Genomic DNA, 14,705 nt, shown 5'->3' with positions numbered 1-14,705 from the left:
ACAAGGACCCCTCTTCTGCCCCTCACTCTGCTTCCTTGGCTCAGGAGGAGGGTAGGTGAGTGGGATGTAACACCCACCCAGATCCCAGATGCCATTGTCTGGAAGCCTCAGATGGAAATGCAACTCCACCTTCTCTCCTGGCTCCTCTCCATCCCTGATTTCCTCAGAAAGGAAGGGTGCTGGAGGAGAAACAGGCCAAGCATTCACACGCCCGGGCTCTAAGCCTGTCCTGGTACCAACTGCCCATGGCACATGGATAAACATGCTTTCCTCTTAGCTTCCAGACTTTACTTAAAAAATATACTTACTGGACTGGGTCATTGGTTTTCAACCAATTTTTTCAATAAAATTTTAGTTTGAAAGCGTGACATAAAGTGAACATTGTGTGGGTTGAAGAGGCTGTGGCTCTGCACACTGACCCTATAGGCCCAGCTAAGAGGCCTCATCTAAATCACAGGTTTCAAAACCTGTGCCGTAGCTCCTTTCTGCTACAACGGGTGGTGGTGCCTTCTGTGCCATCTTGAGCTGCTGGGCAGAATGCCTATTGCTTTTCATTCTTCCCCAGATTTGGGCGCAGGGCCCCAGGACTGTGGCAGCTGCAGACCAGGGGACAATGTCCTGGCTCTGGCTGGGTCCTTTAGTGTTCATGACCAAGGCCCTGCAGCAGCAATTGCAGCAAGGCAGCTGCTACTGGCCTGTGAAGACACCTGGGGGTTTCTAGAGGCTCCCAGGATGCCCGAGGAAGTGGTAAATTCAAACTGAAAAAGAGCTGGTGCAAACAGAGCCCTCCATTGCAGGATCACCAGCACCTGAAGACAGCATTTCTCCGTGCAGGAAGCCCCTCTCCTGCCCTCCTTTGCTCAGGTCCCTCAGGCTTGTTCCCAGCCTCTGCAATTTCTGGGAGCTCTTTTCTCGCTCATAACTTTACAATTTCTCTCAGAGAGGCTAGAAGCCCCACATTGGGAGTGACCAATGCACGCAGCCTGATCTCAGCTCCAAAGTCCCTCTCACATGGTTACTGGATGCCTATTGGACATCTTTCCTACCCCTAGCACTACCCTTTCCCTGAGCACCTCTGACATGCCCCTCCTCCATGACCCCCCTCTTCCAAGTCATCTCAGGTGGACTGGGCAGCACTCCAGGTGTCCCAGGATCTCTCCAGCTGCTAATATAGCACCTCTGAGAATGCTTGCCTGGGTTCCATCTGGAACTTTCTTCATAGAGAAAGCGTTTAGTCCAGGAATGGCAAATCACCTGGCAGACATGCAGCCATGTCCCCACCTTGTGCTCAGGGGAAATGTCACTAAGTATTCTGGCTTAGTGCCTCTGGACTCTGGCTCCTTTTCAGACCAGCACTCAGACTGCCAGTGCTAGTCCATCAGAGGCTACAATCGACAGGAAACCGGTTTGCCTTTTTGGAGCTCAGCCAAGCCCCTTAGATAGGAGGAAGGAGGCTCAAAGAGGGGAAGGGACCTGCCCAAAGGCACTTCACGAATCCTTCCTGATGTGGCACATGGCCTCAGGGAGGAATCCTATATCCCAGGCGCTGTGCCGAAGGCAGTGATTGAGGGAAGCAAGTCACTGCAAGGGACAGAACAGGGCATCCACAGAGGGAGAGGCTGCTTTCATCCATGTCAGAGCCCAGCTGGGTAACTGCCGTCTTCCCAGGCCAGGCTGAATGCGCACCTTGTCCTAACCTGCTTTTGGAGTCCTGATGCTCCTGATCCCGCGGAAGGGGAGCGGAGGTAGGAGAGGTGCCTCTCCTGGCTTCCAGGAGCTAGGCCAAGGTCTAACCCATGTTCTAGAAGCAGGAACATGTCCTTTTTCTTTCTGTCCATCCGCCTAGGCCATGCTTCTCCCCCTCCTCTCCGTGCTGATCCTGCTCACACTGCCTCCGAGGTCAGTGGGGACAGAAATGAAGACCTATGCCAAGAAAATGGTGACCGATGCCTGCACCCTGGTCATGTGTAGCCCTGGGGAGAGTGGCCTGCCTGGTCGTGACGGACGAGATGGGAGAGAGGGCCCCCGGGGCGAGAAGGGGTATCCAGGTAGAGCTGGGACTTGGGCTTGTCCTGGTGGGCAGGGTGGGCGCTGGAATTGGAACCAGCTCTGCAGCGCAGGGTCCTGGCTGTGGAGGCCGTGGGGGTGGGACCCCGCCGCCTGGGGAAGGAGCCCTAGACACCCCGCGCACCTAAAACGCCGCCTCCCCGGCTGGCAAATGGCCGGCTGCCCTCAGCCCCCAGCTGTCCCCCCCCAGCCCAGCTTCCTTGATTCCTCCCCGGGGATCTTCTGATTCCTCTCGCCCCAGGAATGAGCAAATCGCGGTTAAAGACTGGTGTTGGGGCCCTTGGGAACCACGCTGCGGCACTTAGCGGGTGTTCATTGTGGCTGAGTGGTGCCTGTGCTGTGTGTTAAATATCTAACTAAACTCTGCTCCATGAAGGGTGGGCAAGGATGAGGCTCTGTGGCCCCCCACTCAGCCTGATCAGGAGCATTTGCCCTTAAATACATTACGGAGAGAAGGAAAGAGAGCTCACATCCCCTTGTCATGCCCTGTGCTTGGGTATCTGCTCGTGCAATTCATTTAACCCTACTTATTAGGGACATATTAACCTCATTTGACAGGTAATGAAATTGTGACTCAGGGAGGCTAAATGACACCCACTGTGGAAGGTGATACGGACATTGGCTTCTGCGTCAGACAGGTCTGTGCTTGATTGCCAGCTCCACAGCAGGGCCCCCCGGGACAAGCCGCTCAGTGTCCCTGAGCCTTGGTGGCTCATTCGCATGTGGGAGGAATATCAACCACACAGTGACAAGTAATTGAGCCAAGGCTGTATTTTTTGTTGTCTTCCGGATAACGTCTTCCTTCGTACCATCAGGTGAATTCTCCTGAGCTCTCCAAAGGCACTTCTATTGAGGGCATTTTCCAAGAAATAGCGCCCCATAGGGGAGAGGCTGGGTCTGACTGGCAAAAGGAATTAAAAAACCATTTAAGGCTGAAGGGACCCTGTGGCACTGGGCTGGCGCTACGGAGGGATTGACTGGGGCCTTTATCTTCGTGGAGTTTGCATTTGGGTTGAAGGAGGAAGAAGACATTTAATCTGGAAAGAACAGGTAACACTACCAGGCTCTGTGGGTCAAGGGTCAAACAAATACCCATTTGTCCTTTATAGAAAGTGGCTCCCAGTGAGAATGGCCTGGGCCTTAAGAAGGCTGCCTGGAAGTAGACTCAGAAGAAGGGTGGTATTCAAGGTCCGGCTCTCTCTTGGAGAATCCCAGCTCTCTCTAGCTCCCAGAGGGACCCTGAATTGAATCGTGGGGAGGAGGCCCTTTCCTATAGTGGCCCTCTGAACCTGCAGCATGGAGTACGGCTGAGATATCCCTGTTTCCTGCAAGTGACTCGTGCACGTCCCAGCCTGCCTTGGGTTGGTGCTTGGAGAGAGACGGGGGCATGGCCAGACTGACCAGGCTCCACACTGGCTCCTTAATTCCAGCCACTTTAGTCACTTAACCCTTAAGGGTCTGAGAATTTCCTGAGAGCTTGGAGCAGCCTCAGAATCCTGACCCCAGAGGTCTGGCTGGGACTTTTGACAACCTGCCCTGCAGGTTCTGATGTACTTGGTCCCAAGAAGCTGCAATAACAGACAAGATGGGTCTGAGATGAGAGACCCTTGAGCAGAGGCGGAGGGTAGAGCCGGGGTCCTGTGGTGATGTCCAGACGAATCACTGGGGGCCAGTAAGACCTGGACCCTGCTTTGGGAGCTATATTTACAGGGATAGTTCCCGTAGCCATCAGCATCTAGATTCTTGCCCAGAATGACTCAGTGAGTTCCCCCAGGGGCATGCACCTCCCTCCGAGGAAAACTACACACTTCACAGCAGCCCACGCGGCAGCTCTCTACCCTGTTTACTTCTCCTATCTCCTCTCCAAGTCACTGGCCTCCAACCACATGGGCTCCTTGCTGGCCTTTTACCACACTCGGCCCCCTGCCCCGCCAGGGCCCAGTCACTGCTCTTCCACAGGCACACACCTCACCTCCTTCACAGCTTTACTCACAGACCCCCAGCTCAGGGAGTCCTTCTCTGACCCCCTACTCACAAGACACCCCGACAACATTCTATGCTTTGTTTCCTCTGTGCCACTTATTCTGATCCAGTAAAGTGCATATTGTACATTTAATTTTTATTATCAGTTTCTATGTAGTTGAATGTATGCTCTATGAGTAAGAGATATGATTGGTTGTCTCTTTCACTACTATTTCCCTGCATTTAGCACAGAATGTAGTAGAAGTTCAGTGAACACCTGTGGAATAAATAAATGTGAGATGCAAGAAGAGGAGGAATTCTGGTACAGTTAAGAGTGACCAATATGCTGGTCCATAAAGCTTCACTAGGATGCAAAACTGGGCTGGGTGGATGCAGTAAAGGGGGGGAATGGGGAGCATTTGTAATTCTGTCAACAGTTAAATTACAAACAAACAAACAAAAACCAAAATTAGTGCTTCAGGAGGCATGAGTGTTTGCTAATGAGGTGTCTCTTCCCCCACCTCAGATCTCTGGCGGCCACTATGGTTGAGTGTCAAGGATGGGCGACCTTTAATGCTCTCTTCTAGGGATTGGCTTCTTTCCTCACCTCTCTCTCTATCTGCTGCCATCTCGGCCAGAGTGGAGCCCAAGAGAGACTCAGCCAGAGTTAGGACATCTCTGCCCCTGCATAGTGCACTGTTGAATATGGAATGTGGGGCCCATTCTGCAACCCTCTGTGTTCCATTTCGTTCCTAGTGAGGGTTGTGGCTAAAAGCAGGACACAATGCCCCAGCACAGCCTCTTAAAGGCACCAGTCCCCCCACCCCCCAGCATATTTTTGCCCCAGGCAGGCCTGGCCCCTCCTGCCCTTGGAGCATGGTTTCCATATCTGAAATGGCACCTCTCCTCTACAAATTTCTCTAAACTCTCCTCCCCTTTAAGTCCCATTTCCTTCTTCAGGAAAAGAGCTCTGTGTGTGCCGGATTTGGGGTGCTGTGGTCGGATGAGGGGCATCTCACACATTGTCTTCCACACTCATTACCCGCGCCCCACAGTGTAACATTCTGCTACTAATCCCTTGCAGAACAGGGCCTGGTGCTCATGTTTGCGTCTCTCCCAGTGCTAAGCATAAAGTTATGCTCCACAGATGGTTTCTGAGGGAACAAATAAATGAAATAATGAACAAATGGACAAATAAGTGAATGAACAAGTTGGCACCACCTCTCAGGTGTTATTTCTCTCTCTGTCTTTTTTTGCTTTGTTACCCCACAAGTCTTACTCATTTATTTATTTTTTATTGAATTTATTGGGGTGACATTGGTTAATAAATCATATAGGTTTCAGCGTACAATTTTACAATACATGATCTGTATATTGTATTGTGTGTTCCCCACCCGAAGTCAGGTCTCCCTCCATCACCATTTATCCTTCCTTACCCTCCCCTTCCTCCCCACCCCCTTCCCCTCTGGTATCTTTTCTTTCTTTTTCTTTTTTTAAATATATCTTTATTGATTTCAGAGAGAGGAAAGGAGAGGGAGAGAGAGAGATAGAAACATCAGTGATGAGAGAGTCATTGATCGGCTGCCTCCTGCACGCCCCCGACTGAGGATCAAGCCCGCAACCCGGGCCTGTGCCCTGACCAGGAATCGAACCCTGATCGCCTGGATCCTAGGTCGACCCTCAACTGCTGAGCCACGCCAGGTTGGGCTCTTTTCTTTTTGCACATAAACATTAATAGCAGCTTAATTCACAACAACCAAAAGTCCATCAACTGATGAATGGATAAAAAATTATGTGTTCTATCCATACAATGGCATATTATTGAGTTATACAAAGGAATGAAGTACTGGGACGTGCTACAAAGTGCATAAACCTCAAGAAGTCACTCCAAGTTTAAAAGGGCTAGACACAAAAGGTCATATGTTGTATGATTCCATTGATAAGAAATATCTGGAATAGGTAACGGAGACAGCAGAACAGTGACAGCCGGTGCTGGGGTGGGGGATAGGGAGTGACTGCCCAATGGCCATGAGGTTTTCCTTGGCCGTGATTAAATGTTTTTTAACTAAATAGATGTGGTAGTTGCATGACATTGTGAAGATGCTAAATGCCACTGAACTGTATACTTAAAGAGGTTAATTTTACATTAAATAAATTTTACCTTAATAAAAGAGACCCAAAGTCATAGAATTGAGTGTAAAATTCTTAAATGTTAATAGCCATTTTCTCCCTTTAGCCTTTTTGGGTAAATCTTGTATAATTTCAGGCTTAGGCAGCCTTTCTTCAAACATTTTTGAAATATTTGGTTATTTTTACAAAAGAAAAATACCATGTGGTCACTAAGGTAAATAAAAAGAAGAAAAATGAAAATTCCTTGATGTGCTACTCTGGGGGAAAAAACACCGTAACATTTTGTATATGCCTTTCCTGTGGTTTTTCCAATGAGTATTACATGTGCACACACCCTACAATGTCTGTACATATTTATGAAACAGAATCATATTGAACATAGTATTTATGACATACTTTTAAAACCTAATGATGCATTAGGTAATAATTTGGTCTGTTTTCTATAGGTTCAGGGGCATGTGACGCTGCTTGTTCTGTTTTTCATCGAGATGTAATTGACATAACATTGTGTTAGTTTCAGGTGTGCGACAATGACTTAATATTCATATATACTGTGAAGTAATCATTATAACCACCCATGTTTACATTTTTTTCTTGTGATGAGAGCTTTTAAGATATATTCTCTTGGAAACTTTCAAATATATGATATAGTACTATTAAGTATAGTCACCATTCTGTACACTGCATCCCTAAGACTTATTTCTTTTAAACTTGATGTTTGTGGCCTTTGACCACCTTCACCTGTTTTGCCCACCACCCAGCTCCCGCCTTTTGCAACCACCAATAATCTGACCTCCGTATTTATCAGTTCAGGTTTTTTGTTTTGTTTTTTTGAATCCACATATAAATGAGATCATATTGTATATGTCTTACTTTGCTTGGCTTATGTAGCTTAGCATAATTCCCTCAAGATGCATTCATGTCATCGCAGTCAGCCGGGATTTTCTTTTATGGCTGAATGATATTCCACGGTGTGCATGTGTGCATGTGTGTGCGCGTGTATGTGTGTGTGTATCACATCTTTGTCCACTCATCCATTATGGACGCTTAGGTTGTTTCCATCTCTTGGCTACTGTACCAGTATCTTTTCACCTTAGTGTTTCATTTCCTTTGGAAAAATACCCAGAAATGGTATTGCTGGATCGTACTGTTTTTTTAGTTCTATTTTTGATTTTGGGGAGAACTATACTGGTCTCCGCAGTGGCTGTACCAATTTACAACCCCACCAGCAGTGCACAAGGTTCTTCTTTCTCCACATTCTTACCAACACTTGTTACCTTTGGTCTTTCGTATAACAGCCATTCTAACAGGTGTGAGATGATATCTTGTGGGTTTGATTTGCGTTTCTGTGATGACTTGCGTTAGGTGTCATTTCTGATATAAAGTCTGGCTCTAGGAAGGGGAAAGCAAGGAGTCCATGATCAAGGGTAAGTACAGACAGATTGCCTGCTTTAATTACTGCAGCCTTGGGGCAGGGAAGGCGCACTGCATGGAAATCAGATGGGTTCGGGCTTGAACACACCTCCAACTCGGGCAGGCCTGTTTCTTCACCTATGAAATGGAGATGTGCACACCTATCTCCTGTGTCATCAATGGGCCCAGGAGTGTGGAGGTGGAATGTCTATACCCCGTAGAGCCCAGAAGGAAAGCCAGGGACCTGACCCTGTAGGTGCTGGCTCGTCCTAGGCCCAGGGCCAGGTTTATGCCCATTTCTTCTGCTGCTACAGGTTTACCAGGAGCTCCAGGGCAACCGGGGATGCCTGGACCAGCTGGCCCAGTTGGGCCCAAAGGGGACAATGGCTCTGTTGGAGAACCTGGACCAAAGGGAGATTCCGGACCTTGTGGTGAGCAGCTGGGCGTGGAATGCAGTGTCTGCAAGTGGTGCTGCTGCCACTAGGACATGCCAGCAGGATGCACGTATCCCATCCCAGGAAGAAGGATGCTCTGAAGGTGGCCCTGGGCTGTTTCAGGGAAGGCTGCAACTGCTGTTGGGCCTCATCTGTAGGATGTGCTGCTTCTCTGACTTCTATGACTGCTCTCACCTTTTCATGCACTCGCACTTCCAAGGAGATTTAGTGCACTGACTGGCTGGTGCTTCTCCCCAGGACCTCCGGGACCTCCAGGTGTGCCTGGTCCAGCTGGAAGAGAGGGTCCCTCGGGAATGCAGGGGAATGTAGGACCTCAAGGCAAACCAGGCCCCAAAGGAGAGGCTGGGCCCAAAGGTAGGTGGTTGGTATGTGGTAGTCTGGAAGGGAGAAGGGAGGAATGACAGCGGCAGTCCATGATGTGACCTCAGGCATGCTCAGAGTGCAGGGGAAGCCCAGGCCATTGGCACTGGGCAGGCCTTGCTGTGGCCCTTCCCCCACATCCCCACATTGACAGAACTTTCCTGTTAGCTTCCCCAGAGCCCACGCAGTGGGGAGCAGAGCCACCCCAGTTCTCTCTCTCCCTGTGGGGCTGTAGGCAAGAAGTTCCGCTGCTGAGGAAATGGTACTGGCTGCACACACTCTCAGAGCATTTGTCCCACTCTGTTCCTTCCTCAGGAGAAGTGGGTGCCCCAGGCACTCCGGGCTCTGCAGGGGCAAGAGGCCCCCCAGGGCTTAAAGGAGAAAGAGGTGCCCCCGGTGAGCGTGGAGCCCCCGGAAGTGCCGGAGGAACAGGTGAGTGATGGGAGCAGGCCCTCGGCTCTCCTGCATCCATCTGAAGCTACCGATGCCTCTTCCTCCACCATCACCCCATCAGGTCAGAGCTGCAGCACTGGGCAGTGGGGAGTCTGGATGCAAGGAGGGTGCATTGCTGGGCTTGAGGGACTGTCTGTAACTGGAGAGAAAGCAGTGTGAGCAGCAGGGGCAGTCTGCATACATGGAAGGTGGGGTGCGGATGGCGATGGTCAGTGTAGAGAGAGGGTGCATGGCTGGCTTTGGCACAGACTGTAGGCAGGAGGGTGTATTGGTGGACAACAGCACAGTCCATATACTGGGAGGGTGAAATGCTGAAACTGTGAGCTGAGCTCACCCACCTCTTCTTCTCTGATCAGGGCCAGCAGGGGCCACGGGCCCACAGGGACCTCTGGGTGCCAGGGGACCCCCAGGACCGAAGGGGGACAGAGGTGCTCCTGGGGAAAGAGGACCAAAGGGAGAGAGTGGGCTTCCAGGTAAGGTCACCTCCCCAACTCCGGGTGCCTCCACTAGGGTGGGAAAGGAGGGGGGCTGTCTTTAGCTCAGGATAGCCCCTCTGCTCAGTGGTCAGCCCATTGAGGGGTGGGTGAAAGCAGGAAAGGCTGAGGGGCTGGAAGGCAGGGAGATCAGGCTCTGGGTTAGACTCTGTTACTTGGGGGAGCACAAGCCTGAGCAGTTTTTCCATCTGAGCATTGGGACAAGCACAGCTCCCTTCCCAATTCCTGGGAAAGCTTTGAGCATCAAATAACCAGAGGATTGGAAGTGCTTGAGGGACGTGCAGTCCTGCCCCTGCCCAGCCCCCACCCAGCCCCCACCGAAGTGCTCTCAGATTCTCAGAATTTGGTGTGAAATGCCATCTTGATCAGTGTCAGTGGAGAGCCAAGACTTGCTCAAGGAGCAGTGTGTTCACACAGAACCACAAGGAATCCCATGGGCAGCAGGGGCCAGCTGTGTCAGCAGATGTTGGCTTCCTGGGGGCCATCTCAGCTCCTTACCCCCACTCAGTAATGCCTGCAACTGGGCACCCCTTCCTTTGAGGCCCAGACTCTGAACTGATCCCTGGATCCCTGGCTGTGCTGGACTAGTCTTCACTTGGCCTCTCTCTCCTGCAGACATCACTGCTCTGAGGCAGCAGGTGGAGAGCTTAGAGAAACAGGTACAACGCCTTCAGGGTGCCCTCTCTCAGTGTAAGAAAGGTGAGTTCCTGGACCTGCACCTGGACCTGAACCTGAGCCAGACACTGAGGGTAGGCCCTAGACTGGGTCTGTGTTTTGGCTTGGAGTTGGCTGGGCCTGAGGCAGGCTTGGGTCTAGAACAGAGGTGGGTTGGGACAATGGGCTGCACCTGGGACTAGGGCAGGAAGTGGGGCTAAGGATCGGGGTGGGACAGAGCAGTGAAGCCGCATGTTCCTGGAGCTAGAAGTAGATGCAAGGGACAAGTAGCAGGATGTGGCCCCTACAGTTCAGTGGGCTGGCGGAGTCATGGCCATGGCTGTCAGGCTCCGGAATGCCCCCAACATCACAGCCACCTGTGACCCAAGCCAGGTCAATGTCCTGAGTCCAGTGCAGTTCACCAGATCTTCCCCCTGCCAACCTGTGCTGGCCCCTGTGGCATATGGGGACATCCCACCACCCAGGCTGCATTTCTTACCTCTGTGGGGCTATGTGTGTGAACACCCCAAGATGCTGCTGTACAGCCCACAGCAGCAGAGACTCCAGATACTGCTCTGAGAGTTGGGGCTGAGATGCTGTCCTTGGGGTTCAAGGCTGGTGAGGGCCTGACCTGAGACATGCCCTGGGTCTGACAGGGGGCAGGCTGCCTCTGGGCTCTGGCCAGTGCTGGGCTCTCTCTGCACATCCCTGGGTGTTCAAAAGCAGGTTCTTCCCTAACCCTGGATGCTGAGGAGTCGGAGGCCTATAGCAGCTCAGCCGAGTGCCCTGTGCCTGTGGGAATCTCCACCTCAGGCCCTAATTTGTCCCACCCACCACCACCCCCACTTCCCCTGATGTCATCTTTGAGCTCAAATCATTCAACAAATCTCATTGATCCAAAAAAAGAAGAGTATCTGAAGGAGGAGAGCACACAGGGTGAGACATAGTGTTGGCTCCTATGTACCTAAGCCAACTAAATACCTTCCTACCAAGGATGAGAGTTTCAAGCATTTGGCACGTCTCCCTCCCTCCACAAACATCTGCATATACGCTCACTCCCTCATATGCACACTACTGCAAACAAAGCAAAACTTGTGATATGCACCTGCCACACGTGTGTGTACTTGCGTATATACCATCACTCGCCTCACATCATCTACATACATGAGACACATGCATATGCAGGCATGCACACGTTCACATACACCCAGATGGACCTTCAGTGCTCCATGTACTTGCAGCTGGACATGTGGCCACATTCATGTACATACATGCACACCCACCTGGGTGCATGTAATGGCATATGGACTGTTGTTCTGACCTTGTCCAGGGCTGCTCTGGGTGCTCCCCTGAGCCTATGGAGAATCTGCCCCCTGAACCCTTGTGGAAGGTTCACAGGAGAAGGGCAGTGGGTTGGGGTGCAGCCTGGAACCCTAACCAGCCCTGGGAGGCCTGGACTCAGCCCTCTCAGGAGCCCTGAAGATTTCTATGCATGAGCCCAGAAGTCAAAGGGATGGAAAATGAGATGGAATAAAAAGAGATAGTTGAATGTCACACAGGTGATGCTATTGCAAAATGTATCCCCACTTCAGAGATGAGGAATTAGAACCCTGAAAAAGGAAGTGACTTTCCCTTAGACAGTCGTGGCCAAGGTGGGACTGAACGCCTGGCCTTCTGATGCCCAGACAGGGCTCTCTCCAGCACTGACTCTCTCCCTGCCCCTGACTCCCACGCACACCTCTCAGATGCCTTTGTCCCCTCACCCAGCACTCCAGCATCACCCACATGGGCACAAGAGGCCAGCACTGGGCTGCACACAGTGCAGAGATTAGCACATCACTGCTCTCAGATGGCCCACCCTCTCCTCTCCTTTCCCACACCCTGCACATGGCACAGACCCTCTCTGTCAAGGCCAAGTGCTCTGCTGTTATGCAGGGTTCAGAGGGAGGTCAGAGTGAGGACCTGCATTGTTTCCATGCGCTCAGAGACTGCCCCAGGCTGTATGGTGCCGTTTGCCCAGCCAGAGTTTTCCAATTCCACCCAGTAACTGAAAAACCGATTCTGCCTTGCAGTGTGGGCTGAAACAGAAAGAGCATGTCTCAGCTTTAGTGTCACATCAAATAAGCTTTCACCCCTAATTCTACATGTGATGGTTACATGAAGTTGAGCCTCTTACTTGACCTCAGTCTAGTGTCCTCACCTGTAACTAGACACCCAGACCCGCCTCACAGAGCTCATCGTGGAGCTGGGGCTGTCCAGGACTGTGTCTCACTTTGTCCTCTCTGGTGCCCTGACACCCTGATGGGAGGCCTGGAGCTCCAGTTGGAGCACAAAGGTCTCCGGGCCGTGGAGCTTTGGCAGGCGCTGCCAGAATGCCAACCTGACTGTCCTCTCCTCCTAGTGGTGCTCTTTCCCAGCGGCCGAGGGGTCGGTGAGAAGATCTTTAAGGCGTCCGGCTTTGAAAAGTCCTTTGAGGATGCACAGCAAATATGCGCACAGGCCGGGGGCAGGATGCCCTCCCCACGCTCGGTGGCTGAGAACGAGGCCCTGCGGCAGCTGGTCGAGGCAGAGAACAAGGGCGCCACCTTCCTGAGCGTGTCCGACTCCAAGAAGGAGGGCATGTTCATCTACCCCAACGGGGAGCCCCTGCTCTACTCCAACTGGGCCCCGGGGGAGCCCAACAACGAAGGTGACGAGGACTGTGTGGAGATCTTCGCCAACGGCAAGTGGAACGACAAGTCCTGTAACGAGAATCGCCTGGTGATCTGCGAGTTCTGAGCCCCTGGGGTGGGTGGGCAGGCATGGCCGGGAGGCGGCGGGGCCTGGCTAGCAAGGGGGGCCCAGGCCTGTGTGCCGCCAACACCCCAACGCAGAGCTGACCCTCTGCGCCCCCTTCTGCGCAGAGCGTTGGTGAGGCCAGGGTGGGGCCCCGCGGAGCTCCTCTCTCAGAATAAAATGTGACACCTGCTTCACACACTGGTCGGTCTGTCAGAGGAAGAAGGGGCCGGCCTGCTTTCCACGTTGCAAGGGATTAAATTAGGTGTCAAAGTCCTCCCTGTCCCAAAATCCAATGGCTCCTCCTCAGCCCTCCGCCTCCCAAAACTGAGAGCCACATTTGACACAGCTGGTCCCTCCCCACTCCGTCCCCTTCCTCCTCCTGCTTGCCTGTCCTGTTCTGGCCATTGCTGACCATCCCCTGTGCCAGCCCCTCCTCCTCTTCTAATCACTTACTGGTGACATGCTCATGCCCTGACTCTTTGTTCTCTCCCCTCCTTGCCCTCCCTCAGGGATGGGCTCATCCTGTCCACGGCTCCGATTCCTTCTACTGATTGCATCCATGTCATAACCCTGCTCAGGACCTCTCGCTGAGCCCCAGACTCCTCGAGCCAATGCCAGCTGGAGCCCCAGGGCTGGGGGCTTCCAGTGCTGCTTCTTGCTAGGAGGCCTGTGCCCTAGAAGCTGCACAGGTCCTCTGCCTCCCTGGCCAGACGGTGTGGCCTTATTGCCGCAGAATCCTCTGCATCCTTGCGCACCAGGACCTCTTTGTACCCATGTCAATATGACCACCTCTCGGCTCATGGGAGGGCGTCCCACCTGCACAATCCAGTTCCATCTGAAATCGCAGGCACACAGGTGTCCTGCCAGCTCAGATTCATCCCAACCCTCCTCTTGTCTGGCAGTCCCGGGAGTTCTTCCCCGCTCCTCCTGAGATAATCTAGGCAAATGCGCCCCCTCCTCCCACAGATATGGAAACAGAGACCCAGAGAGGGGAGGAGACTTGCTCAAGGCCACAGGTGTATCAGTGCTACAACTTGGTCTCATGAAAGGTCATCTGGCCCCAAACCTTGTACTTCCGGGCCTGTAAGCATTTAGGCCAGAAGCCTCTGTATATTAGTTGATTTTAATGACACTTGTGCTTAAGAAATTGAAATGACTCCTGGATGAACCACAGGCTCGTAGGAGATGGCAACAAAACTCCTCCCCAGACAGGACACCAACCACTCTCTGTTCCCAGGGACTGGGAAGCCTGCCCTTTCTGGCCCCTCCTGAGTGGGACCCCGAAGCCCCCCCTTCCCAAAACTCCCGCAGCCACACTTCATATGTAGGACAGCATGTCTGAAAACAAAAAGCCATATCTAATAACTGTGTCTGTGTCAGATTGGTACGAGATTTATTGGGATGATCACTTAGTAAGTTATATAATACCTGAAATGAATATAATATAGTATGTCACCTGTAATTGAAAATTTAAAAATGATTTAAATAAAGTGATTATTGATGGGTTAAAAAAAAAACACCAAAATAACCCCCCAAAAAGCTGTATCTCCCAAGAGCATATAGCTCAGTCTCTCTGCTAAGATCTTTTTCCTGTTACTGAAAAAAATCCCCAATTCTGGCAGCTTCTGAAACATGTCAGTGATGCAACAGTGAGCAAATAATCTTCAATACAGAAGCCACCCCTGGACCCAATCAGCCAGGAAGCTTAGAAAGGCTTTTTTTATTGCAAATAAAATGAAGAAGCACTGGATATAATTTAAGCCAAAGGGAAGTGTTTTTTCTAAGAATGAAGAGGTCTGAAGTGGCTCAAGGGCTGAGGTTGCACAAGGCAAGTATTTCGGAAAATTCAGGTCTTAGCCCATTCTTGAGCACGGAGACCTCTCCTGCACTCACATTGATGGGCAGAGGTCAACACAGATCTTAAATAGTATTAGTCCCA

At 51.7% G+C, this 14,705-nt stretch overlaps 1 protein-coding gene across 2 annotated transcripts; it reads left to right on the top strand.

The window, feature by feature from the left end:
* The first annotated feature begins 1,849 nt into the window (after positions 1 to 1,849).
* On the top strand, positions 1,850 to 12,766 carry SFTPD (surfactant protein D). Of its 2 annotated transcripts, XM_016195544.2 has the most exons (7): positions 1,850 to 2,048; positions 7,887 to 8,003; positions 8,265 to 8,381; positions 8,703 to 8,819; positions 9,197 to 9,313; positions 9,950 to 10,033; positions 12,390 to 12,766. In XM_016195544.2, exons 1-7 carry the CDS (start codon positions 1,850 to 1,852, stop codon positions 12,764 to 12,766), a joined length of 1,128 nt encoding a protein of 375 aa, XP_016051030.2. The 2 variants fall into 2 exon arrangements, with proteins under 2 accessions (XP_016051030.2, XP_087680253.1); XM_087824127.1 differs by lacking the exons at positions 7,887 to 8,003; positions 8,265 to 8,381; positions 8,703 to 8,819.
* Positions 12,767 to 14,705: the final 1,939 nt, after the last annotated feature.

The sequence above is a fragment of the Miniopterus natalensis genome, chromosome 14, assembly GCF_054644295.1.
Source record: "Miniopterus natalensis isolate mMinNat1 chromosome 14, mMinNat1.hap1, whole genome shotgun sequence".
Classification (NCBI taxonomy): domain Eukaryota; kingdom Metazoa; phylum Chordata; class Mammalia; order Chiroptera; family Miniopteridae; genus Miniopterus; species Miniopterus natalensis.
This window is presented reverse-complemented; position numbering and strand designations above follow the sequence as displayed.